The sequence below is a fragment of the Hydra vulgaris genome, chromosome 13 (assembly GCF_038396675.1).
Source record: "Hydra vulgaris chromosome 13, alternate assembly HydraT2T_AEP".
Classification (NCBI taxonomy): domain Eukaryota; kingdom Metazoa; phylum Cnidaria; class Hydrozoa; order Anthoathecata; family Hydridae; genus Hydra; species Hydra vulgaris.
This window is the reverse complement of record NC_088932.1, coordinates 35,941,077-35,968,216: the sequence shown is the minus strand read 5'-3', so window position 1 is coordinate 35,968,216 and position 27,140 is coordinate 35,941,077. Positions and strand designations below refer to the sequence as shown.

Sequence of the window (27,140 nt, the reverse complement as noted above, 5' to 3'; positions counted from 1 at the left end):
TGTTTCAATTGCAAAACAACACTCTACCATATTACATTAAAAATCAATTTTCCACCATTGATCACAAATACCCAACGAAGTACTCTTTTCAAAACTTTAAAATTCGGAACACTTTACTTAAAATAACTGACTTCTCAATCTTATCTCGAGGACCGTGGCTATGGATTTCGATCTTTAAAGAGCAAATAAAAAACATGAAATCATCCAATCTCTTTAAAGCAGCAGTTAAACAGCACCTACTTAACTTAAGTGACGTCAACATAGTCTCTTATTTTTAAAGATCAAATTAATAACAACTAACAAAAATTAATTTATCCCTTTTCGATGACTACAAACGATGATTATATCACAATTCAAATAGTTTTTCTTTTCTATACTCATCTACCAGATCGTTACGTACAAGGCTTTGTTTTTAATTTTTAGTTTTTGTTTTATTTTTACTTATTAATTTTAATGTCACGTTAATCTCACGTGAAACTTATAGTTAAGTTAAAAATGAAAAAAGGGGTTTGATGATAAGACTGCAGTCTTCTACTTGCTCCTGTCATTGTTTTAATTTTTATCTTATTTATAAATGTATTTATATAAATATACTTATATTATTTATAAATGTATTAAAGTTAATAGTATGTAAAATATATGTATGTAAAAAGTTAATAGTATGTAAAACTTGCAACTTGAAAATAAAGTATCTTGTTTTAGAGAGGGAAAAAAACAGTCTGTTTTAAAAACAATATTGGAATAAAATGGCTGAAATGTAGCTAGATTGGTGCAGCCAATGTATTAATGTCACTGAGTGTAAACTGTATAGAATGTTGTAAATTTAAAACACATCATTTTAAAACTACATTAAAATAAGAAAAATTGGAAGTAGGTAAAAATCTATTATCAAGGAATGTCGCTTACTTTTGATCCTCTGTCAATACAACAGGATCTTATTTATATTGCATTGGCGCCTCTACATTTTAAATTAAAGCAAGAAGATCATTTTTTTTTGTCATCCACACCAAGAAAAATTTAAAACAGGCATAACATTTTTTTTTTTTCAGTAGAATATTAAGTGTCGTGTTTTGAAAAGATGTGAATTGAAGTGAAGGTAGAGTCAAAAATAGTTGGTTGATTGAATGTTATGTTTTATAACCCATTTCAAATCCTCAAGTTAATTTTGACAACGCCTAAGTACTCAAAGCAAGTAGTCTTCGTTGAAGTCGTGGAAAAAACTCAATAAGTGGGAATCCTCCGAATGTTTTTTTAAAATTTTTAAACAAGAACTTACACTTTCAGATTTAAAATTGATCGGTTTTAAAGTTTACTGTTTTTAAATATTTAAAGTTTACTGGAAACGTTTCCGGGGAAATTTTTTATCAAAATTTACCGGTTTACTTTTACTTGAGTTGACTTTTCGACCGGTAACGTTTACTTTTACTTGAGTTGACTTTTCGACCGGTAACGTTTACTTTTACTTGAGTTGACTTTTCGACCGGTAACGTTTACTTGTACTTGAGTAAAATTTTGTTACTTTTTTTACCTTTGATATAGGATTCCAATATCTTTTGCAACTTATGTTGATATATAATTGGTATAAGTTATCCTAGCCGATTTTTATCAAGATAAATACTAAGGAACTTAATAATGGAATCTTCTTTAGTTTCCGCTGTATCGATAAAAAGTTCAAGTTAATCTTTTAGCAAAATACGTTTTTTTGTTTAGGAATGGAAAAATATTTTTGGTTAATTTAGTGCATTTGAACCAAGTAGAAATTCGTATAAGTTTTTGATTCATGTTTAAAAAAAGTTTGTTAATGTCTTTGTCTGACAAAAATAAATTGTTATCGTCAGCACACCTATGCATATAAGATACGAAGCTTTATTTAAATAACACCATATTTTATTTCAATTTATGTTTTGTTTCGGAGATTCCCATAGAAGACGGATTGCTTCCTATTTGACCAGTAGCTTTTATACCATTTTATAATTTACCACTTATTCCGTAGAATTCAACTTTTTTAAATAAAATGTCGTGATTGACTTTGTCTTAAGCTTATGATAAGTCAATAAAAACACCAAGTGTATATTGTGATTTACGAAAAAAAAATTTTAGGCTTCAGGTGTAAACTGAATAATGGCTTATGCATTTGAAATATTTTTTTTTAAAGCTAAATTGGTTTTTATATAGTAAATTATTCATAATCAGGTAGTTGTAAGTCTTATATATAATTTTTTCTAAATTTTTTGATAACGTAGAGAGGACAGAAATAAGGCGATAATTATTAAAGTTTGATTTTTCATCGTCAATGCGAATCGTTTCTATCGTTTTCATCGTGCGAATTGTGATAACTTTGGCAGAAAAAATCCAAGTTTCTGTTAAGCAAATTATATTTAAAATGTTTTCAGTTTTATCCGAAATTTTTCAAATATTTTTATTTAATTTTTTTTTTTTCTTTTTTTTTTTTTTGTGGTTATTAAGGCACTCCGCAAAAGTCCCCACGACCTTATCACAGAGCACCGCGGAAGAGCATTTAACTAGGAAGTTCATGCCTCCTTCCTTGCCAATGTCGCCTAATAGGCTATAGTCAGTTTCGAACCATGGATCTCATGTTTGTCAGAACTCTAAATACTGCGCTACGGCAGCACAAACTTCTAATATTAGTATAAAGGATTCTGAATTTTTTATTATGTAATGTCATTTTTAATAAGAAATTATTTTAATTGATTAGGATATTGATAAGAACAACATATGCTCACATCATAAAAAAAGTTAACATCTGTATCTGAGTTGAGATGAATTTATTAAGAATTCGTAATCATCCATTTTTATATTTTTCTTTTAATTTTAATTAGATAAATTAGATGAGTTCGACTCCCACCACGTCCCTGGAAGTAACGCGCTCAACTTAGTTTCTCCGCGCAGCGGCCTTGCTCGGCAAGGTTCGTGTTTCGGAGTTTAAGAGTTGAGAGAGGGTTGCACCACGAATAACAAATAAAATAAAAAAAATAATAATAAAAAAAAAAAAAAAATGAGTAGCCTCCTCGACTGTAGTGGTCCCCCTCGGACCTTGGGGAGGTGAATAATCTGAAAAAAAAAAAAATAAATAATTTTTTAAATGTCATATCGTAAAACATTTAATTGCGCGTAATAAGTTTGTTACAAAGTAAGTATGTTCCAAGCATATATAATATGTGTTATATATTACTTTAGCATATATATATATATATATATATATATATATATATATATATATATATATATATATATATATATATATATATATTTAATTTTGTTGATTATGTTTACAATTTAGGTGTACTACAAATCCCAGAATCCTTTGTATTACCGATTACACTATTTTAATGCTAATTTTGCCGAGTCGACGCTGACCTTAAATAACTCATCATAATTTTTAATTTACTAAACAATCATTCTTTTGATGCTGCACTAACAGGAGTTGTACACATCAACCGTTGCATCGTATTAACATTTGGTAAACGATTAAATTCAACATACCATTGCAATGAAAATAAAAAAGAACTTTTAATTTTACCTTAACTAAAATTAAAAGTTCAGAAAGAACACTATCATAGTCAGCTATATTTGAAGCATAACTTTCTAGGGTAAAAAAGTGCAATTACTTTTTTTTAATATTCTGAATGGCGTTGCAAATACACTCAAAATAAGCTTTATAGTTGACATATTACCTATTTTAGAATGTTTTAGCCAACATTTTTTCAAAGATAATGTTGTTAATGTATTTAAAACTTTTTTAAATTCTGCTCTATAAAATGTTTTCATATCAAAAGTTGTTTGAATTTGAATAAGAATCTAATTTCTTAGGAAGTAATTTTCTCCTATCCACTCTCTATCTATCTATCCAATAAACTCGTAATTGGGATCAATCCCTTGTTTACACAAGTTTTGTGTTTACAAATCTATTCATTTTTACATCGCCACAACAAACTTCATTTAAAATTCTAATTGCAACAATAATAATGCATCAATTACCCTGTTGATTCAAGTTTTTGTGAGAAATTTTTCATTTTGTACATGTTTCTCGTATTATACAAAAATTTAAAACGCCCATTTAAAGTAATCTTCCTCATTTTAAATGGGCTTTTTGATACTGGATGAAAAAAAAAACAATACATAAACGCTCAAAAATCGAAAATAAATCCCTAACTATTCTACTTGTATTACAACTGTGTTTCAAATAAGTATTAACTCGGTGTGCATGACAAGGGATAAAATGAACTATATGGCCAACAAGACTAATAGTTTTTGCTTCGTTTTGTTAATCTTTTCCAAACACTGCTTGCAACTGCTTGCAACGCTTGTGCTTGGAAAGTTGCAAGCAGTGCTTGCAAGTTGCAAGCACTGCTTGCAACGTCGTAAGATTGAAAAACAATATTTTTGAAGAACTTTTTATTTCGATTTCATTTTTATTTCAAGTAGAATAGTTAGGGATTTATTTTCGATTTTTGAGCGTTTATATATTGTTTTTTTTTCATCCAGTATTAAAATGCCCATTTAAAATGAGGAAGATTACTTTAAATGGGCGTTTTAAATTTTTATATAATACGAGAAACATGTACAAAATGAAAAATTTCTCACAAAAACTTGAATCAACAGTGTAATTGATGCATTATTATTGCTGCAGTTAGAATTTTAAATGAAGTTTGTTGTGGCGATGTAAAAATGAATAGATTTGTAAACACAAAACTTGTGTAAACAAGGGATTGATCCCAATTACGAGTTTATTGGATAGATAGATAGAGAGTGGATAGGAGAAAATTACTACTTAAGAAATTAGGTTCTTATTCAAATTCAAACAACTTTTGATATGAAAACATTTTATAGAGCAGAATTTAAAAAAGTTTTAAATACATTAACAACATTATCTTTGAAAAACTACGGTTTACTTTTTTATAAAAAGATTGCAGTTGATAAACTATAAAAATACTATTCAAAATGATAACAAATTCAATATCATGGACATTTTATTTGGAAAAATTTGCTTCATATTTTGAATGAAAAACACAGTTTGTCTTAAACCGAACTTATTTTTCCAAACTTACATCGATATTTCAAATATCTTTTAAAGTAGGGTAAACGATCTATTAACTGTATCTACTAAATGGTCTTTATTAATTTTAGTAACAAAAACAATTTCTCAGTGAATAGATTCTTTTCAGATGAAGTTTAAAATGGGAAAGTTAATTTATTCTTCCTTTTATCATTTCCATAATTTTATTTGACATTCTAAAAAGACTAAAGTATATGCTTTTTAAAGTTGCACATTATTTTCAAATTTTCATTTTGAACGGCGGAAAAAAGTACTAGTTTTATTTTTAGTATTTTATTACTTATAAATATTTAAGGTCCGATTTTAAAATTCTTAACTCCCTCTTTATTTTATAACCGTAACTAATTAATTAACTATCTAATTACTACTAAGCCGAGTAATCGGATTTACTTTTAGATCTATTATTTGGCCAAAAATTTTGGTTGTATGAAAACCTTAAAGTGCATCGCGCTTAATCAGCACTTTATAAGCACTGCTTATGACAGCAAAATATATAAATTGAGATGTAATATCTATAGCAACTTGTTTAATGCTATTTTTTTTTATTTTTTTTTATTTTTGTACAGCTAAAAAAACAATTCAATATTTTTATATTTTAGAAGTTTAAACATGTAACGTGAAAATTGCAGAGCCAGAACCAGCTTTTTTTTGTCTTTGAGATAGCTAACTTCCAGACATGGAGCAAATGCCAAACATTTATATGTTTATACTTATGTCAAATAAGGATGCTTTGCAAAAAATTTCGATGATTGGAGGCTGGGAACAAAAAAGCCCCAAATTTTGTGCCTCCCCTGCCCCAAACGTGAGAGCAACAAGTTGATGAAATATTTTTTGTACTGTTTTTAACTAGACTAATATTCATCAATAAATTTTAAATTTCATAGCAAAATATTTTAGCTTTCAAAAATTATGAGCATATAAAGTTTAAACCCCCCTCAATTTGAGGGGGTAATAAATTTTTTATATGGTCATTATTTTTGAACGCTGAAAGATAATACTATGAAACTTAAAATTTATCGATGAATATAAGTCTAGTTGAGAACAGTACAAAAAATATTTCATCAACTTGTTGCTATTACGTTCGGGGCAGAGGAGTAACAAAATTTGTGGCTTTTTTGTTCCCAGCCTCCAATCATCGAAATTTTTTGCAAAGCATCCTTATTTGACATAAGTATAAACATATAAATGTTTGGCGTTTGCTCTATGTCTGGAAGTTAGCTATCTCAAAGACCAAAAAAAGCTAGTTCCGGCTCTGAATTGGAAACACTAAAACTAATACGGTTGCAAAAGGTTATTAAAAGTTACTATAATGACAAAGGACGAAGAAAAATCAATAATTGATCGATTTATATAAGTTGGACAAAACTTGATCATCCAATGTGGCAGGAGGAATTGATGAAAACAGTAGCTGAAATACGGATGCTAATAATTTAATTCAGAATGTATTAGGATAGTCATTCTTGAATTTAGGAGAAGATTTTTCTCCTAAATTCCAGAATAGCTATCTTAATACATTCTGAATTAATTTTTTTTTTAAGACAAAACAGCAACGTAGCAGTAAAAAACCAGAATAATTAAGTAGAGTAGCAGCCATTGTTTCAACAGGTCAAATTGAGAATTTTTTAAGAAAATCTATGAATTTTTCAAAAAAAAGTGCTTTCATGAATCTTGACGAAACTAGCCGAATAAAAGAAGAGTTATTCGTATAGAGCAAAAAAAAAAAACATTTAAATGTTTGATAAAACATCGAAACAGCGTGGCTACAATTAAGTTCGTAACTAAGTTTTACGTAGGTTGTTTTTAACTTTTCATTCATTGTAATTGAATACATAGCTATTATTATTGATAAAAACTGAATACACGTAAAATACACGTAAATACACGTAAAATACGTTTTTTTATCATAACATGGTTATTCTTAGAAGTCTTGAAAGTTAAAAACTCTACTTTAGTAACAACTAGACTCAGTTTTCCTTATGCACAGTGGCGGATTAGGACTTTTGGGGACAACTAGACCCTTTTAAGAACAACTAGACTTTTGGGGACAACTAAACTCAGAAACTTACGACTTTTGGACAACTAGACTCAGTCTTCCTTATGCACAGTGGCGGATTAGGACTTTTGGGGGTCCGTGGCTATATTTTTTTAAAGGCTTTTTTATGTTAAAAATGTACGCAGCGTAAAAAATAGCACTAAACTTGGTATCAGTATCACTAAATTTGGTAATAGCATCACTAAATTTGGTAAAAAAAAAGGAATATAAATTATTAGATTAGACTCGTTTGTAATATTTAAAACAGTTACCTATAGAGTTGTTATTTACAAATGAAAAAACATTTATTGATTTCTATATTTTTAATGCCATGAACAAATTTAAATAATTGAATCAAGTCGCCTCTTTTTTCTTCTTACATTTAAAGTAGTTAAGTCTAAAGAAACGATGTAAGGTTACTTATTGATGGTACAAGTTTTGTTGATCTATGTTTCACTCTTTCAATAGCATCATAATCTCCTTTCAGATACAAAGACTAAATTAGAATAGCAAACTCTAAAAGAGGACGAATGAATGTAAAATATAGGAGACGTAAAAGTTTACAGTCAAATCTCACAAATAAATTTTTTACACGACCTAGCATCTGATTTGCTATACCGATTGCCATGTTGACTTGAACCTTCCATTTAAGTTTTGTATTAAAAAAAATACCAAGATCTCTTTCTGATTTCGATTCCAGCAGTTGAACACCATTAATAAAAAAGAGGACTCTGTTAATTGAACCATAATGTATGACAACACATTTATTAACGTTAAATCTTAATAGCCAATCTTCGGTCCATTAAGGCTCTATCTAAGTCGTTTTGAATTTCCCTCACACACAGATCAAAATCCACACTTTCTAAAATCTTTGTATCACCTGAATATAACTTTGTGATGTTTTTCATTATCATAGGTAAGTTGTTAATATAAATAGCAAAAAGGAAAGGACCAATAACTGAACCTTGCGGCACACCACTTAAAATGTCGACCCAGCTTGATACAATTTCACCTTTAATTATTCTTTGTTGTCTATTTGTTAGGAATGATTCAATCCATTTTGAAACAAGACAAGTGATTTCGTATGCTTTTAACTTTAATATCAGTCTTTCATGTGCAATAGTATCAAAAACCTTTGCGAAATCTTGTAATACAAACTTAACTGGTGTACTATTTTCTACGCATAATGTTATAAAATCAATAGTTTCTAGTAAATTTATTGTACACGACTTTTTCTTCACAAAGCCATGTTGCTGCTGCGCCAACAAATTGTTATTATAGAAACATTTTCCAATTTTACTTCGGACTATTCCTTCTAGTATCTTACACGGAATTGAAATTCAAAGTTAAAACAGGTTTAAGTTTAACCACAAATGATTACGAATCATTATGCATTGAAATCATTAATAAAACCTCAAACAACATTGTCGTCCATGCTTTATACCGACCGCCCTCAGGAAACATCAAGGTATTTGAAAATTACATCAAAAATATAATTAAAAACAAATCATCTATAAATAAAACGGTTTATATTGTTGGTGATATCAATTTCAATATATTAGATTACGAAAAAAAAAAAAAACATTAAAAATTTCTTTAACATCATTTTTCAAAATAACTATATTCCATCAATAAACACGAATAACTAGAGAAAGTGCAGTTTATTTAGATCAAATTATTACAAATGAATTTATAAATGCAAAAATAAGGACGGGAATATTTAAGTCTGAGATTTCTGATCACTTTCCGATTTTTATTTTATCCCAAAAAAGCAGAAATGATGATCAAAATGAAAGAAAAAAAATAATTAAAACACGTTTAGTAAACAAAGCTTCCATTAGTCATTTTCATAATTTTTCATAATCTTCTATTCTGTGTTAACTGGGATATCCTTTAACTTAATCTAAACACTAATAAAGCGTATAATATAATTCTCACTGAATTTTTTAATTTCTCTAACAAGGCATTTCCAGTAGTTACTAAAGTAATCAAAACTAAAACACTTGTAAACCTCTGGATAACGAGGGGTATTCTTAAATCTTCTAAAAAAAAACAACGTTTATATAATAAGTTTCTTCAAAAACAAACTCTTAAAAATGAATACAATTATAAAAATTATAAACGGCTGTTTGAATCAATTTTAAAGCGCTCAAAAAAACATTACTATTCTGATCAATTATTAAAACACAATATTGATTCCAAAAAAACGTGGAATATTATTAATGAGGTAATCGGAAAAAAAAAATTATACAGAAATTTACTTCCTGAAAATCTTAAAATAAATAATAATCGTATTATAAATAAATCCTTAGTAGCTGAAGTTCTAAATCAGTTTTTTGTAAATATAGGGCCTACTTTATTATCAAATATAGAAACTACTCAAGTAAGTTTCGATTCATACTAAACCTCAACCAACACTAGATCTATGTCTAATTATAAACTCACAGAAAAAGAATTATTAGACTCTTTATTAAAGCCTAATAAAAGTTTAGGATTTGATGATATAAATAGTAATGTCATTATCAAATCAATTAAACATATCACAATTCCACTATTGCACATTTTTAATTTATCTTTACAGCAAGGTGTTTTTCCTGATAACCTAAAAATTGCAAAAGTCATTCCAATATTAAAATTAGGTGATCCTTCTGATGTTGCCAATTATAGACCAATCTCAATACTTTCTTGTTTTTCTAAAATATTAGAGCGGGTTATGTATAATAGACTATATTCTTTTTTAAATGTTAATAATATTCTTTATAATAAACAGTTTGGGTTTAAATCTGGTCATTCCACAGAGCATGCAATCGCTCATCTTGTTCATGATATATAAAGCATTTAATGAAGACAAGTATACCCTAGGGGTGTTCATTGATTTAAGTAAAGCTTTTGATACAGTCAATCATCAAATCATTCTATCAAAACTCAAAAGTTATGGTATTATAAATAGTAGTTTGTCCTGGTTTGAGAGTTATTTGACTAATAGGAAGCAGTACATATTATATGACGAAGGAAAAACTGAATATCAAACAATTACCTGTGGTGTCCCTCAAGGATCAATTTTAGGACCACTTTTATTTCTTGTTTATATAAACGATTTAAATAAATTCTCTAACATCTTAAGCTCCATTTTGTCTGCTGATGATATCAATTTGTTTTATTCAAGTAAAGATATAAGTTTATTGTTTCAAACTGTAAATAAGGAACTTTAAAAATTAACCCAATTGTTTAAGTCAAACAAACTGTCTTTAAACATCAATAAAACTACCCGGTGGGCACAGGACGTAAAAAAGACGTCTTTTAAACGTCTATTGAACGTTTTGGACGTCTTTTGAACGTTCAAAAGACGTCTTATTTAGGTCCTGTGCCCACTGGGTAAATACACTTTGTTCCATCGTCTTCATAAAAAAGCATATATTCCTCTAAAACTACCGGATCTGTTTATTGATAATAAACTAACAAAAAGAGAACAATCAATAAAGTTTTAAGCCGTGTTATTAGATAAAAATGTAACCTGGAAAGACCACATAGGACTAATTGAAAATAAAATATCAAAAAATTTGGGTATATTGTACAAAGCCAAACAGTTTTTAAATCTATCTTGTTTGAAAAACCTATACTTTTCTTTAATTCACTGCTACTTAAATTATGCAAACATTGCTTGGTGCAGCACTAACTCAACGAAAGTAAAAAAATTGCTGAGTAAACAAAAACATGCTATAAGGATAACCTCAAACGTAGACCGTTTCACTCACACTCGAACAATATTTAATGAACTCAATATTCTAAATGTATATAAATTAAACCTCTATCATGTTCTTAGCTTCATGTTCAAACTTGATAAAAAAATATTCTCAATTTTATTTAATTCAATTCTTAAAAAAATAAGACACATATACCCTACCAGATTTTCAAAAAACTATTATATCCAATCCAAAATATATTATTCAGTTAATAAATTCTCAATTGTAAACCGAGGTCCTAAACTGTGGAATACTATATTAAATAACAAACTGAAAACAAATTATTCTCTAAATCAATTCAAAACAAAACTTAAGCAATTGCTGATGGCAATTGAAAATGAATCAAATTTCTTCTAAAATTTTTAATTTTTCACTATATTTTACTATATTTATATATATTTTTTTACTATATTATTTACGAACAATACTAACAATTAATTAACTTGTAATTAAATGTTATTGCATTTTTTTAAACTTTAGATTGTAATTTGTAATTATTGTAATTTTTTTATCTTTTGTTGTGTTTATTAATCTTATAGCTCCACGTATAACTGCTTGTTAACTCTTATTAAAACAACATTAACATATAGAATTAAGATTAACTCAAATATAATTATTTATAAATTAAACCAGCTAAAATTAAATTTTTTAGTTTATAATTTCTTACTTTACTAACCAATTCTTAAATTTAACTCTTTAAATTACTAAATATTTTGAAAGTTTTAAAGCTAAATATTGTAAAACATTTTATATTTTATTTATATTTTGCATTTTCTTGGAAAATGTTATTTTATAATGATGCATTTTTCGGGGCTTATTGATAAGACTAATTTTGTCTTCTTCTAGCCCTAGTCATGTAAATTTTTCTTTTATTAATTACGATTGTAAAATTTTATTTTTACTAACTGGCAAATACATAACATTATACTTGAATTGAGGGAAACCGGATAATAGTTTGTTACAACTGTTTTATCGCCTTTTTTGTTAAGTGGAGTTACGTTTGCAAATCTAAATTGAATCGCCAGTTGACTAATAACTAGTAAGCAGTAACTAAAGATTCCCTAAAAATTAATGTTAGTGGTAAAGCAAAAGCATTTGATGAATTTTTGAGCAGTACCGGATGAAGATTGTCTGGACCATATGCTTTGTTTTGGTCAAGTGTCTGAAGTCGATTTAAAACATTATTGCATGTTATTTCTTTAGGAGAAAGATCAGTAAATTGAATTTAGAAAACAATAATTTAGAAAATAATTAAATATAAATTCTTTTTACTAATGACATCACAAGTATTTTTGAAATACTTTAACGATTTCATCTAATTTGTAAATGTTTAAACTTTGCTTATTAACTTCTAGGACACAAGTTTGCACTTTTTTAATGAAAATTTAAAAATCCAAATCTGTGTCGCAAACCTGTTTCACAGTTTTTAGTTGAAACTTTTTAAAATGAACTAAGATCATTAATAATATCTTTACGGTGGTACACGTAACTATAAGAAGTATAAATAACAATTTTGACAAGCTAAAACATTCGTTTGACGAACGTAATTATTTATTTAATATGACTTGCTTAACAGAAACTTGGTGTCCTGACGAATCACTCAAATAACTTAAAGCCGACAAATTTCTAACTCTAAACAAATACCACGAATGTAAAGTTCATAAACTAGGAGGTGAATTTATTGAACTATTGTATTCTTAATGATCCGCATTCATTTTTAATGAATTCACTTTTAACAAACAAAACCTATTTTTGGTAGTTGCAGATATTTTATGTGTGCTATATACACTATAATTAGTCCATTTTGGTCGGCCTTTTATATTTTGTGCCAATTCCAATGACGAAAAGTCTATTTCAAACTTTTGATTTAACCATTTTTCGTGTTTCTTTTCAAAAAAAAAAACAACTGTTTCCTGATGAATCTCTTCAAAATCTTTGGTAATTCGATTCAACTCCATTTAACTTTTTGTAAGTTTTCTTTTTTACCACCACTCATACTAACTCTAGAAGTTATGAAAAGTAAAGCATTGTTTATATTTTCTTATTTTGTTGAATATTTGAAACAACGAATATTATCTTTAGTTGTGAAATCCATTGCTTTTAATTTTAGTAGAATATATAACTTTTCAATTTTTTCTTAAATTATGTTAATTTCAAGCATGGAATGTTAATTTTGAGCATAGGATAACACATATGCAAATAATTACCTAATTAAATGTCAATTATCAATAATAAACAATCATTTTCAACCAATTATTGAATACAAAATCTTATGTAGACTTTTGATAAATTATCGCTTGGGAAAACAAAAAATTGGCTATAATTCAGGTAGCGCAAACTTCAAATAGAAATAGTCGCAGGTAATTTTTTAATTTCTTAAAAATAGACTCAACTCCACATTATTTAATAATAGTTTGGTCGATACTTTTTGATACTATATTTTTTGCGAGTTCACGGAAGCTGGAAGTTGTGATTTAAAACATCCGGAAAAAGAAAAAATTTTTTTTTTTCCCCTTGAGCATTTTAAGACATATATAATTTGATACTCTTTAATATATAAATAAATTAGCAGAAAAAAAAAATTATTCACGAAACACTGCAAGAAAAACAAAAACATAATTTTTTTTTGAAAAACTTAAATTTGGCAACCATTTTTGACTTAGATGGTCACTATCTCTGGGATTACTATCACCAGAGTAAAAATATTTTGCATTTTTCTTCTGAGTATTTTAAAGCAGTAGGAATTTAGTTTTCAAAAATCTGAGACAACTATATATTAATTCGTAGTAATATATTTTCTACAAATCAAAATGAAAAAAAATATTTTCAAATAATTTTATAAATTTGTGAATATTTAGATTTTCTTTTATATATATATATATATATATATATATATATATATGTATATATATATATATATATATATATATATATATATATATATATATATATATATATATATATATAAATCAAATTTTGATATCCACCTCTTCCGTATTAAAAGATTCATTGTCTTCGTCGTCGTCTGTTTTTTCTATTATTTTTTTGGTCAAATCATTGCCGAAATTTTCCAAAAAACTTTTTTGGAACCATTTAAATTGATTTAACTTTCGAGTTAATAATTTCTTTTTAAACTCTTCATCGCCTTCGTGTGAACCTTTTGTTAAAAGCAGACTAACGAAGTCAATATCAGTTGTGATAACAATAGCACGGATTTTGTTTTCAGACAGATAAGTATTATCTTTAAGAAAACCTTCTTCCTTTAAATATTCGTAGCGCTCCCTTATCCGTCGTGTTGACGAAGAAAAGATGCGAGGAAACTTAATAAATAAAACTAAACTTCCGCCCATTATCTCATGAACCAGTTTGATCTAACAAAAACAATCAAAAAATTAAACCAATTCTTTTCGGACAAAAAAATGTCGCTGATTTTTAAAAATAAAACAGAAAAAATGTATTACCTTTTCCTCTACTGCTTCTACGCTATATGTTAATAATGCTGGGTGCTTCATGATGAGTTCATTTAACTGTTGATTATTAAACCCAATTCTCCGTAAGCTGTTAATTTTATTTTTAAGATCTTGTTCATTGCATGCTAATAAAAGCGATGGACACTTTTGCACAAGGTAGATGCAACGATCTTGTGTTAAATGAGGTGTTATTGCAATTTTTTTAAGCAGGTTAAGCTACAAAAATGTATTAAACCATGAATGACTATCATAAGATTAAAAAATCAATAGAAAGCTAAGAATATCAAATACTATCCTAAAAACAACATTTTCTAATATAACCCTTGAATAATAGCAATACCTTACTAGGCAAAGATGTTTCCAAGTCTAAAAGGATGACTGAGGGGCATTTAAGAATCATTTTCTTTATAGTATCTTCAGGTAAAGAAGCTTTTTTTAAACTATTTATTCTAGACGTTAACTTTGCTTTAGATAGCTCCAAAATTCGTGGTTTTTTAACTAACAATTTCTCAAATTCTTCAATTGTAAATCCTAATTCTGTAAATAGCTTTGCAACTCTCTGCATTTGAGAAACACTTTCATCTTTTTCACATACATCTTTTTCTTCGGTAAAACGCAATAACTAAATATATATGCATACATAGATAGATAGATTGATACATACATACATTCATGCATTCATACATACATACATAGATACATACATACATACATAGATACATACGTACATAGATGCATACATACATATATTTATTAGACTAAAATTTTATCTATTTTTTGTTTCAGGTGTATTTAAAATTATAAAAATTGAAAAGTATGAAAAAAAAATGCTATGCTGATATTCAAAATTTTCAGGATTTACACCAAGCTCTTACACTTGTCTCAGTTCAATATTTTTGATGTATTTAGTTGTTAAATTATGTTATTTAGTTTATATATAAAAACCAAGTTTCAGATAGCACATAAAAAAAAAAATTATATATTAGGACGGTACTGATCTAAATCCACTAAAGTGTGTGTCTATTTCAATCAATCATATATTCAGAAAAAGTTATTTCAAAGATATTTACAAACATTAATACTACTACCTTAAGTAAGCACTACTGCTGGGTAATTCCATGTCGAATGACCAGAAATTTTCAAAAATGTCATCATCCCAGATTTTGCTGATTTTTAGTTAAGAGTACTTAGTAAGATAAGAATTCCTTGAAAATTTTAACCCCCCTAGCTCCGAGAAGATCCAAAAATATGACCATTTTACTTTTAGTAGATATTGGCCAGGCCCCTTATGTCCCCTCAGAATTGCAACATTTATTTAGAGGTTTCAAATTAGATTACTTTAAAATTATTTGATCTTTTAACTTAAAAATTTAAACTGGCTATTTTCAGTGGTGACGAATCCGATGAAATAAATGGAAATGTAAAAAATTATTATTAAGTACTTATATTTATCAATTTAAATAAATGCAGGCAATTATTTATATATCTGATTTTGATGCTCAAAAAACTATGTGGCCTTGATGATATCAAAAAATTTTTTTACACATTCTTTCAGAAAACATGGATTTCCATATTTGGATAACGGCACAGTCCCCACTTTAGTAGCAAAATATTGCAATTGATTTTTCACAACCTTTTTGACTAGCTGGAACTATGAAATTGTTGGGATTTCTGAAGCGCTGATAAATATGCATATAAAAATTGTTTCTAGGCTCCAAGACAGCATGGGGGGTTGGGTCTTGTCCCACTTTTTTTTAGCTGAATTTTGCAATAGATTTTTCACTACTTTCCAGACAAACTTGTGCAAAAAATCATGTAATTACACTAGTATAAAAGAAATTTATTACCTATTAAGTTCATCATTAACATTAATAAGAAGACCAATACAGTCGAGGAGGCTACTTTTAGTTGTGGTTACAATCCTCTTTTAAGGCTATAACTCCAAAACACAAACCATGACGAACAAGGTTGCTGAGCAGAGAAACAAGTTGAGCGCAGTAATACCAGGGATATGGTGGGGATCAAACTTGGAACTTTTTGCTTATAAAGCAAGCGCTCTACTACTACACCACTATTGTATTACCCCAACAACCTTGTTAAAGAGACAAAAAAATTATCTTTTACTCTCAAAAAAAGATAAAAGAAATCAATTACTTTTTAGTTTCCCAATACCATAGTGTTCAAGTTGCATTAACTATATTAATTCCTCTTGGTTTCTCATTTTTTTAATTTAATCTGAAATGAACTTAGTAGTAGTTTTACAATAAGAATGGATTTGTGTGATTTTGGAAAACTGTCAAATGATGCTTGTCATAAACTAATTTATTGTTGAAAAACTGATTTAAAGAGATTTAATTGTAAGAAGACACCAGAGAAGAATTAATTTGAAGATCTGAAATAGCAGATAACAAAATTATAACAATCTGCAATCATCATGAAAAGATTTAAAAAGTAAAACAACTCCTGCAACAAGAAGGGTAAAGCAATTTTTAAAATTTTCTAAATTTGATTTGCCTGAGCTGCGAATCAATGTCTTTTGGTGAAAAAAAAAACTCATTTTTTTTTTAATTTAGATGAGTTCTTGAGGTTCCTCTTTGGATTCTAAATTTTTTACAGGTCCTAATATTGTTGAAAATTTTTTTTTTCTAAACTATATCAACCTGGTAACAATATCAACCTGGTAACAATATCAACCTGGTAACAATATCAACCTGGTAACAATATCAACCTGGTAACAATAACAACCTGGTAACTATATCAACCTGGTAACAATATCAACCTGGTAACAATAACAACCTGGTAACAATATCAACCTGGTAACAATATCAACCTGGTAACAATATCAACCTGGTACTCAAAAGAAGTAGAATAATATGCTGATTTTGAAAATGTTTATTTTTATTTAAAAATAAAAAATAAAAAAAGAGTCATTTTTTTCATTTAATACCCTTCTTCAACAAAACAGGTATATTTTTAGGTATATTTTTGCAAATATTTAAAAAAAAAAAAATTTTTTTAATAAAATTATATATATAACAAGCGTTTTTTTCTGCTTTTTTTGAGTCCAAGGTTGATATGGTTTAGAAAAAAAAAATTTAAAAATATTAGGTCCCATCAAGAAATTAGAATTTAAAGAGGAACCTCAAGATCTCATCAAAATCAAAAAATATTTTTAGACTTTTACCTTATAATTAATAGACATCAATTCGTGTCTCTGGAATATTGATTTTTGAACTTTTTTTTTTATGCCATGCTCCACCCTTATATATATATATATATATATATATATATATATATATATATATATATATATATATATATATATATATATATATATATATTAGGGATATGACTTTTTAATTTTTTCTCAAATAAAATGTTTCCTGTATCATAAATCGATGAACTTTTACCTAAAATCATGAAAAAAGGCCCAAATAGCTTTCTGCAACAAAAAAAGGTCACCCCCAAAATAAAAATTTGATTTACCATTTTTATACATTCATTTTTGACCGATGTTTTAATCTTAAGCTTAATTCTCAGCTTAATTCTATTTATTTCATTATTTTGTTATGAATTTATAAATATAACGCCACACGTTACCATGGCAACGAAACGGCCGTGTGCCGGCAAATACTTGGAATTGTTATGTGATGACGTCATTGTGTTACCACGGTGATATAGACGACTGTAACAGACTGTAGAAGATTATAGAACTTAGTAGAACATTCTGGAAGCTCTAAATAATTATATAAGCGAGCTGCTGTCAGAGCTCAGTGTTGATAATGTGAATAGTTCTATGAAGTACTCTGCGTGTAACTGAGCTAATAAGGAACTACTGTAGCGAACTAAAGACGCTGTAAGTGTACGAAGTATAAGTAGTTGTAGCATTATCGTTAGGATACGGACTGGATTATCGAACTGTTATCAACATTGACTGGATTATCGAACTATAATTGGATTACTATACAGTTAAAGTATTTTATTAATTAAACGACTTTATTAAACGGATATTTACGCTCAGCTATCCGTAAAGTCGTAACAATATTATATGATGTCTCACAAGAAAAGTCATACCACAGTAACAAAGAACAAGAAGACTTGGACTAAAAATTTGGTGAGATTTCAAGAGTCACACAGAAGAAGAGGAAGCGTGGCTGTAGAAGAACATTCACTCGATGAAAAATCCAGAATACCACTTCAATTGCAGATCGTAGGAAGATACCAGTTTCTCGGAGCATATGTTAAAGGAAGAAAAGAACGAATAGACCAAATTTCTAAGGAAATTACAAAATTGTGGGACAATAAACTGAATTTTCCACGTGTGTCTGATCAAGTGATAAGAGCAAAGCTTATGAAGGTGCTGAAGGTCTATGATGAATGTGTCAAGCGTGGAAAATATGATGTTCTCAATGCATTATTTGACATCACGAAAGTGAATGGCCAGTGGTTATCCTCGGAAGATAAACGTCTATACCACCTACAAAAAGAAAGTAAAGGACAGGTGGGGTACTCAACAGGACAAGTGGCAAGTAAAGAAACCATTCACCCTTCCAAGAGAAGGAAAGTCCAGTCTGGAACAGCAATACCTTCCACATCACAAGTCCTGTCTACCACAGACAGTGGTACTGAATCTGAAAACTGCAAAAGTAAGAGTGAAGATGATGAAGACGACGACGGTGATAAAGACGATGATGAGGACACTCAGAAAAAAACTAGAAAGCACTACAAAAGTAAATTTGCTGTAAGTATGGTTACATCAAGTGGAGTTTCCACAAAGAAAGCTGCTAAAATATGCAATGTATTATCACAACAAGGTATTGATATTCCAACTCCAAGTCAATCAGCAATTTACAAGTCCATATTCAAAGAGGCAGGTAAATTAAAAAAAGAAATGATACAACAACTTAAAATGGAACAGTGGTCCTTACACTTTGACGGCAAACGAATAGATGATAAGGAATATCAGGTAGTTGTACTTCAGAATGAAAGAACTGACGTGAAACTTGATGCACTGCGTTTAAAAGATGGCAAAGCTGAAACTGTTGCTGAAAAAATTGCCAAACTTATTGATGAATACAATTTGTGGAATTCAATTAAGATGATCATTACTGATACAACAAACGTCAATACTGGGAAGAGAAATGGAGTTGTTGTGAAGTTGCAACGTATGTTTAAATTAAAGGGTGTCACAATACCACAATTTATCGGTTGTCAGCATCACGTACTAGACAGGATTCTCCGTCTGGTGATGGACGAAGAACTTGGGGGTGATACCAAATCTCCAAACATTGAATACCCATTTGTGTCTGAACTGTTGAATAAGTATGATGAACTGAAGGATAAGTTTGTGAATGGAACTGTAGAAATTCTTGATAAATCAGGGTGGAGAGACGATATGAAGTTTTTGTACCATTTAACAAGAGTGTTTAGGTTCTATGAAGAACAAAGAAACTTCCCTCTGATTCACTTTCAGAACATTCCTAATATGAGCAATGCCAGATGGAACTCAAGAGCCATTCTCGCCATTCTGGCGTTCATTCTTATGCCTGAAGCGAGAAAGAATTTGGAGAAGGTTTGCAGGTTCATTTCATATGAGTGGGCAGAACATTGGTTTAGTAGTCAAAAGTACAATGACAATGACTTCAAGAATTTATCTGATGTATTGAAGCCTTACAAAAAGGCATTGCAGTCATTCAAAAATCACTGGAAGAAAGAGCCATCCGCCATCGACATACCACGAAGTAATCAGATAGCTGAACGTGCAATCAAGGTGATGCAAGACCTGTATGCTTCCTGCAGAAAGAAAGACAAACTGCAACTTCGATTCATTCTAAGTAATAAGCGCTAGACTCTTTATGAGACGTGAGCATCATGTGACCCATGTACTAAACACAGTAGGCCTATAGACACAGACAGTTATGTATATTGTTGTACTAGACGCTTTGATACTGTTAATTTTGTAATACTTGTATAATTATAGATCACATAATGTTTTTTGTTATATCACAGTACATGTTGCATAAATAAATAAAATAACAACAGGAGTATGACTCTTACAACATCTTCAGCCTTTAATATTCATTTACTGTACAAAAGTGTACCTATTGAAAATTCGATTTTTTGGTTTTGGGGTGACCTTTTTTCAAAATATGTCAAAATGAAACATCTATTCGTTCTTTTTACATAAAAGTTCATTGAATTACGATACAGGCCTAGTAGGTTGCAAAAAAGTCATATCCCTAATATATATATATATATATATATATATATATATATATATATATATATATATATATCATCATATATATAATATATCCTCATCATCATCATCATCATCATCATCATCATCATCATCATCATCATCATCATCATCATCATCATCATCATCATCATCATCATCATCATCATCATCATCATCATCATCATCATCATCATCGTCAACATATAAGTTAATTTTTCTTTTCAACAAGTTTCTTTTTTTTAACAAATAGCTTCTTAAGTAACTCTTGTTTTTCGCATTAATGCATTAGATTTTGCATTTCGCATTAGATTTTGATAGCTTTAATGTCATTTAAATACAATAAATGAATCATTAAATAATGACATTACATTGAGTGATATAAACTAAAAAGTTACCTACATTCAAAGCATAAACCTAAGGCTATCCTTTTTTCAGCACAGAATCCAATTTCATCAAATGACTTCTGTAAATTCTCAATCATAGATAATGTTTGTCTAATTTCAGTATTGGCTATTTCAATATCTTATATTATTTTTCTTTTTGCTTCCATTTTCACTGTTTTTTCTACAAACAGGGCTTTTGAGTCTTGATCATCAAAATACTTCTTTCTTGCTTGTTTGTAGTTACCTAATAAATTTCAACTTCTTGAGTCATGAACCCATGAAATGCGAGGTAATCTTGAATCAAATGTAAGGAGATGATAGTGTCTGGAAACATATTGTCATCAATCAGACTTTTGTTGCTGCTAAATCCTTGTTCAACTTGAGCTTTTACGAAGTTTATAACTTTTACAAAGTTATCCAGCTTGTTAAGATCTTTTATAAGAATTTTTTTTAAATAAGGGGCAAGACCATGAGTTACAACATAGCCAGATTTTGTTTGATCACAGGAAAGGTCGTTGGTAATTTTGCTATCTGGAAAGATAGAAGCAAATTGTTTAGACTTATTCTCATTTGATCTAAAAAAGTATTTGCTTTGAACAATATTTAAATACCAAATTAATTCTGCTTTCAAAACTGCTTCCTATGATAAATTGTGTTGATGTGGAAGGCTTATATGGTACTGATTGCAAAGTTTCTTTGAACGAAACAAGATAACCCTCTTTAGGCATCGCTTTATGTGCTTTGCTCCTCTTGCATGTACATCAAGAGCCTTTATACTGATGGCTGCTACTGAGAATGACTTAGAACAAAACTTTGCATCTTGCAAGGCTGGGATGTTTATCTTTCAGAAGCCAAGAAGAGTAACTATCATTATTTAACAAAATATCCCGGAAACTACTATTATTTTTAGGCATCTACAGGTAATTAGTGAAAAACATACAACAATCTTTTTAATATCAAGTTTATTTAATATCTAGCTAATGGTTTTTTCCTCAAAGTATATACATTTAGCTGTAATTAAGCATATATATATATATATAGTTCTATAGTTTGTTGCATTTGGGAGTGCGGAAGGAAAAAATGATTCTTATGCCAACAAATACGTCACTTTTAATTACTTTTGACTTTCATCCAACATTTGCGTGTTGTAAGAAAGTAAAAACCATTAATTTAATTACAAATTATTCGTTTTTTAAAAAAACCGCAAAAAAGCAAATTTAATTGACCAGAATGTTTTTAAAAACATTCTGAATGTTTTTAACAATATAAACAATGTTTTTATTTTTATTTTTTTTAATAAAATGTTTTTATTTTTATTTTTTTTACTGTAAATCATGTGTAGAGTGTTGCTACATCGACTATCTTATAGCCTGACAAAGTGCTGCTACATCGACTGACAAATAGCCTGACTCGCAACAGAGTGCTGCTATATCAACTGACAAATAGCCTGACTCGCAACAGAGTGCTGCTATATCAACTGACAAATAGCCTGACTTGCAACGGAGTTCTGCTACATCGATTATCTTTTAGCCTGACTCGCAAGGGAGTGCTATCAATTAATAAAAAAAAAATTCCGGTCTTGCATTTTAATTTTTACTTTTTGTCAACAAAATACGGAAAAATTTTTTGTTATATATATATATATATACATATGTATACATATGTATACATATGTATATATATATATATATATATATATATATATATATATATATATATATACATATGTATATATATATATATATATATATATATATATATATATATATATATATATATATATATATATATATATATATATATATATATATATATATATATATATATATATAACAAAAGTATAGAATTTCAAATTATCAAAGAAGTAACTATATGCTTCTCTATAGATAAGTATAATCCATTTGCTTTAATAAAAGTTCCAAGATAATAAAAAAAGAAAGTAAGGAGAAATTAAGGAGAGCATTCAAATTTTAACTTTTTTTAAGGTTATTTAAGGACTTTTAAGGGTTTTTTTTTTAAAGGTTTTTAAGGAGGAGTGGGAACCCTGTATTAGCTTTAAATGACTAAGTGAAGATGTAAATATAACAGGCATTTTTTCTTTTTATGGTATTAAGGTTCTCAAACTAATCAGCAAACTAACATTAATACATTGAAATTTGATGAGTTTATTCTGTGTTAATACTGTGTTGAAACGTTTCATTGGATTGGTATAAATCAAATTTATGGAATTGAAATCTTTTCATGATGATGATGACAGATTGTTAAAATTTGTCATCTGTTAAAGATGTTATGGCAACGTTTAATAAACCCGTGCAGCCCTTTTAACAAACTTTTTTGGCCATCTAGAGCAGATGAGTGTTGAGTTTTAATTACTAACACAATTTGTATCATTAGTATCATTGATGCACCTGTAACAACAATTGAAACTTTTTCATATTTTATTTTTTAAACAACTAAATAAAACAGAAGTATAAACCAAAAAATTTTTTAAAATTATCTTTACTTTTTTAAAATTGGAAAAAGTTTTTTCAAGTAGATAATCTCTGTATATATTGTTTATTAAAAAATAATTGCTGTGATTTAACTTGAGTTATTAAAAAAATAAGATAACTTATTTCTTGTGCAAATTTTTGATGCCGCTTTTTATTTAAAATTTAATTTTGAGTAAAAAAAAAAAATGATTAGGAAGGAAAACTGAAAAAACAATTCTGATAAAAATGAGTTAATTTTTTTTAAGAACAAATAAAATTTCAATATTGAATAATATTTAGTAATATTTTCAAATAAATTTGACAGTTAAGTTAAACCCAAGCATTAACTTTAATTTTAATAAACTTAAATATATTTTTTAAATCAAAATTAAATTATATGTTTTTAAAATCTAAATAAAATTATATACATATTTTTTATCAGAATAAAATTATATATTTTTATTAAATTAGTTTCAAATTAAATCATATATTTTTTATCAGAATTAAATTATATTTTTATGATCTTTGCTTCAAGCTTAAAAAATCAATCATTACAATAAAATAAAAACAAAATAAAAATAAACTTTTAATTTTTAGTTTAGTAATAATTTTAATTTTAATTTTTAGTAATAATAGCGCTTAAATGAAACATAATTGTCATTCAAACTTTTGTAACAAATATTTTTACATAAACATCATTCAAAAGTTAATGTGACTTTTTTTAAAATTAATTCCTTCTTTTATCTTACCCCTTATAGAATAATTAAAAAGTTAAAAAATGATAAAAAGTCACTTAACCGAAATCGCTTACTGCCTATGTAAAATCGCTTACGGTGTATGTAAATCGCTCTACATGTAACACTTTAAATCAAAGCCTGATATTATACACAATTGTTCCAGAGCCTGCAAACTCAACATATGCTGAAGCTAAAGTTGAGCCAAAATAATTTTGCGAAGTGAAGTCATTGTGTCAAGTTTGCTTTTGCATTTTTCTTACTTTTTTTGATTAATTTTGATTATGGTGCATACAATTGCACAAAAAGATATAAAACTGGTACAGATATATCGCAGATAAGAGTTTATTATTTAGTAATATTATATAATAATATAAGAATTAATAGTAATATAAGAGTATTTATTACAATAGTAATAAATAAATAGCACAGTGAATACTATTATTAGTGCGCATAGTTACGCATTGTTCGTATTGTTACTTACGGTTCTGTATTCTGTAAAATACACTATTTCTTAGTTTTTAAGTAGTTTATAGACTTTTTTTATGCGCGGTTATATGTTCCATGCGGTCTTTCGAGTAAGGTCAGCAAGCGAATTAGAGCTAATATACTTTTATTCTTAAGAAGAATTGATGTTGCTCATTGTTTAAAATAAAAATTTAAATAACCTATTTTATATTTCTCTATATCTATATGTATATTTTACATTCTTAGGAAAAATGATAAGGAATAGAAAAATTAAAAAAAAATCTTCTGGAATTTGTCAAAAGAATGTTGTGTTATGCTTCATTTTAAGGTATCTGTATTTTTGTTTATTAGAAATTTTTGATTTTGTTCTTAAATGGTTTCAGCTTTTTCATTCAAATGTTGTGAATTGTAGTCTGCATTCTTTGTTACATTAAAAATAATTGATGCTAATAAATGTTGTTTTATAGTTGTTAAAGGTTTGCATATATGTTTATACTATGCTCAAAGTTAAAAAGTTTTTGATAAGTATGTGTATGTGATGATATATGTTATATAGTTGTTTTATAAATGTGTTTATATAAACCTTTTTATAATAGTATGAAATGTATCTAATGTGTACATGATTGTTAAATGAGGTGTTTTTATATGTTATACAAAATTTAAAAAAATATTGTGTTTTATAGTTAGTATAACTATAACACACAATATATTTGAGATATAGATCTAGAGCAAAATTCGTCAACCTTACCAGTCAAGTGGTGTTACTGCTTTAGGTCTAAGTGTAGTCTAGCTTTCAATATAACTATTCTGAAAATACATAACATCTTTAATAAATTTTTGTGTAACATTGTTACCTTTGGCTTATCTTTATGTTAGTGTCTGTTGTTAAAAATGATTAATAGGTAGTTTTATTACTAGAACTCGCTGCTTTTGTTTCTTAATATAAATACATTAATATAATTTCTTCAAGCAGAAACATAAATTAGTGACTTTTATCTGAAATAGCACAGTGAATATTATTATTATTAGTGTGCATAGTTATACCTATTGTTCGATATTAGTTACAATTCTGTATTCTGTAAAATACACTATTTCTTAGTTTTTAAGTAGTTTTCAGACTTTTCTTAACCAAGTGTTTTCTTAAAGAAGTCATGACCTTTTATGGTACGAGTTAAAATGTTTCAGTTGACATAAGGTAGATAGTGTTTAGTAGCTTGAAATGATAGGTAATATAAAATCTTTTTAAAATTTTATTAAGTAATTACTTTATTGTAATCTTTTTTTAAATTGTACTTTTAAATTTAAAGCTTCGTGTTATAGATGTTAATATTGAAAATATAAGTTACTATAATTCTTAGATGGGGTCTACCGTTAAAAGATATTTATGGGTAGTTTCATGCTTTCACATGCTTTTAATAATTGGGATAAAAGCCATGACAACATTTTGTTATAAATAAAATTTATCTATAGTATTGTTAAAACCTTTGCTCTTTGAAAAAAATGTTTCTGGCTTTTCAATAAGTGTATAATAATTTCTCTTGCATGAATGAATTGTGGTATAGGATATAATTGTGTTATTATATGTTTGTTTTTCTATATTTAATAAAGCATTAATCATTTCCATACATTTTTATTTAAGTTTAATTGTTTATAATTTATTAAGATTTAGATTATTAGAAAATTCATGTTTGCAGAGTTGTTATTAATCATAAACGAGTTGTTGTACCAAGAAAATTGTAGAGGTTTATTTATAAAATGTACTATATATGTTATAAAAAAAATTTTGGATTTCATGTTTTCACTAATAAATAGTTCAATATATCTTAATATATATAAAGGGCAATGTGTGTGTGTTTGTTTGTTCTCTATAGAAATCCAAACCGCCGGACCGATCTCTATGAAATTTGGCATGGGGGTAGTCCTCGAGGGGGAGAAGGTTCTTAGCTGGGTTTTGACCCTGTACCCTGACCCCTGGGGTCAAGGAGGCCCAAAAATGGGCCCCCCTGACCCCGGGGGACCATTTTTTGGGCCCATTTTTGTGTACAGATATCAGGTAAGCCAGTTTAAATATTGGCCCGGGCAACGCCGGGTAACTCCAGCTATCTTATCTTAATCTTAATATATATAAAGGGCAATGTGTGTTTGTGTGTGTGTTTGTTTGTTTATTCTCTATAGAAATCCACCAATCTCGATGAAATTTGGCATGGGGGTAGTCCTCGAGGGGGAGAAGGTTTTTAGCTGGGTTTTGACCCCGTACCCCGACCCCCGGGGTCAGGGGGCCCCAAAAATGGGCCCCATTTTTTGGGCCCGTTTTTGTGTACAGATATCAGGTAAGCCAGTTTAAATATTGGCCCGGGCAACGCCGGGTAACTCCAGCTAGTATATATATATATATATATATATAAACAAATAAATATATATAAATATATATATATATATATATATATGTATATATATATATATATATATATATATATATATATATATATATATATATATATATATATATATATACTTTGAA

The 27,140-nt window shown here is 28.1% G+C and overlaps 1 protein-coding gene across 1 annotated transcript in view; it reads right to left on the bottom strand.

Annotated features, from left to right (window-relative positions):
- Nucleotides 1-13,628: 13,628 nt before the first annotated feature.
- LOC100215429 (transcription termination factor 3, mitochondrial) overlaps nt 13,629-27,140 on the bottom strand; it is a 28,846-nt gene continuing 15,334 nt past the window's right edge. Inside the window, exons 4-6 of the mRNA XM_065814962.1 lie at nt 14,663-14,944; nt 14,314-14,538; nt 13,629-14,223 (exon numbers count right to left, since the gene is read on the bottom strand). Of these exons, the coding sequence (XP_065671034.1) occupies nt 13,822-14,223; nt 14,314-14,538; nt 14,663-14,944 (909 nt within the window). The 3' untranslated portion in view covers nt 13,629-13,821. The remainder of the gene's footprint in view (nt 14,224-14,313; nt 14,539-14,662; nt 14,945-27,140) is intronic.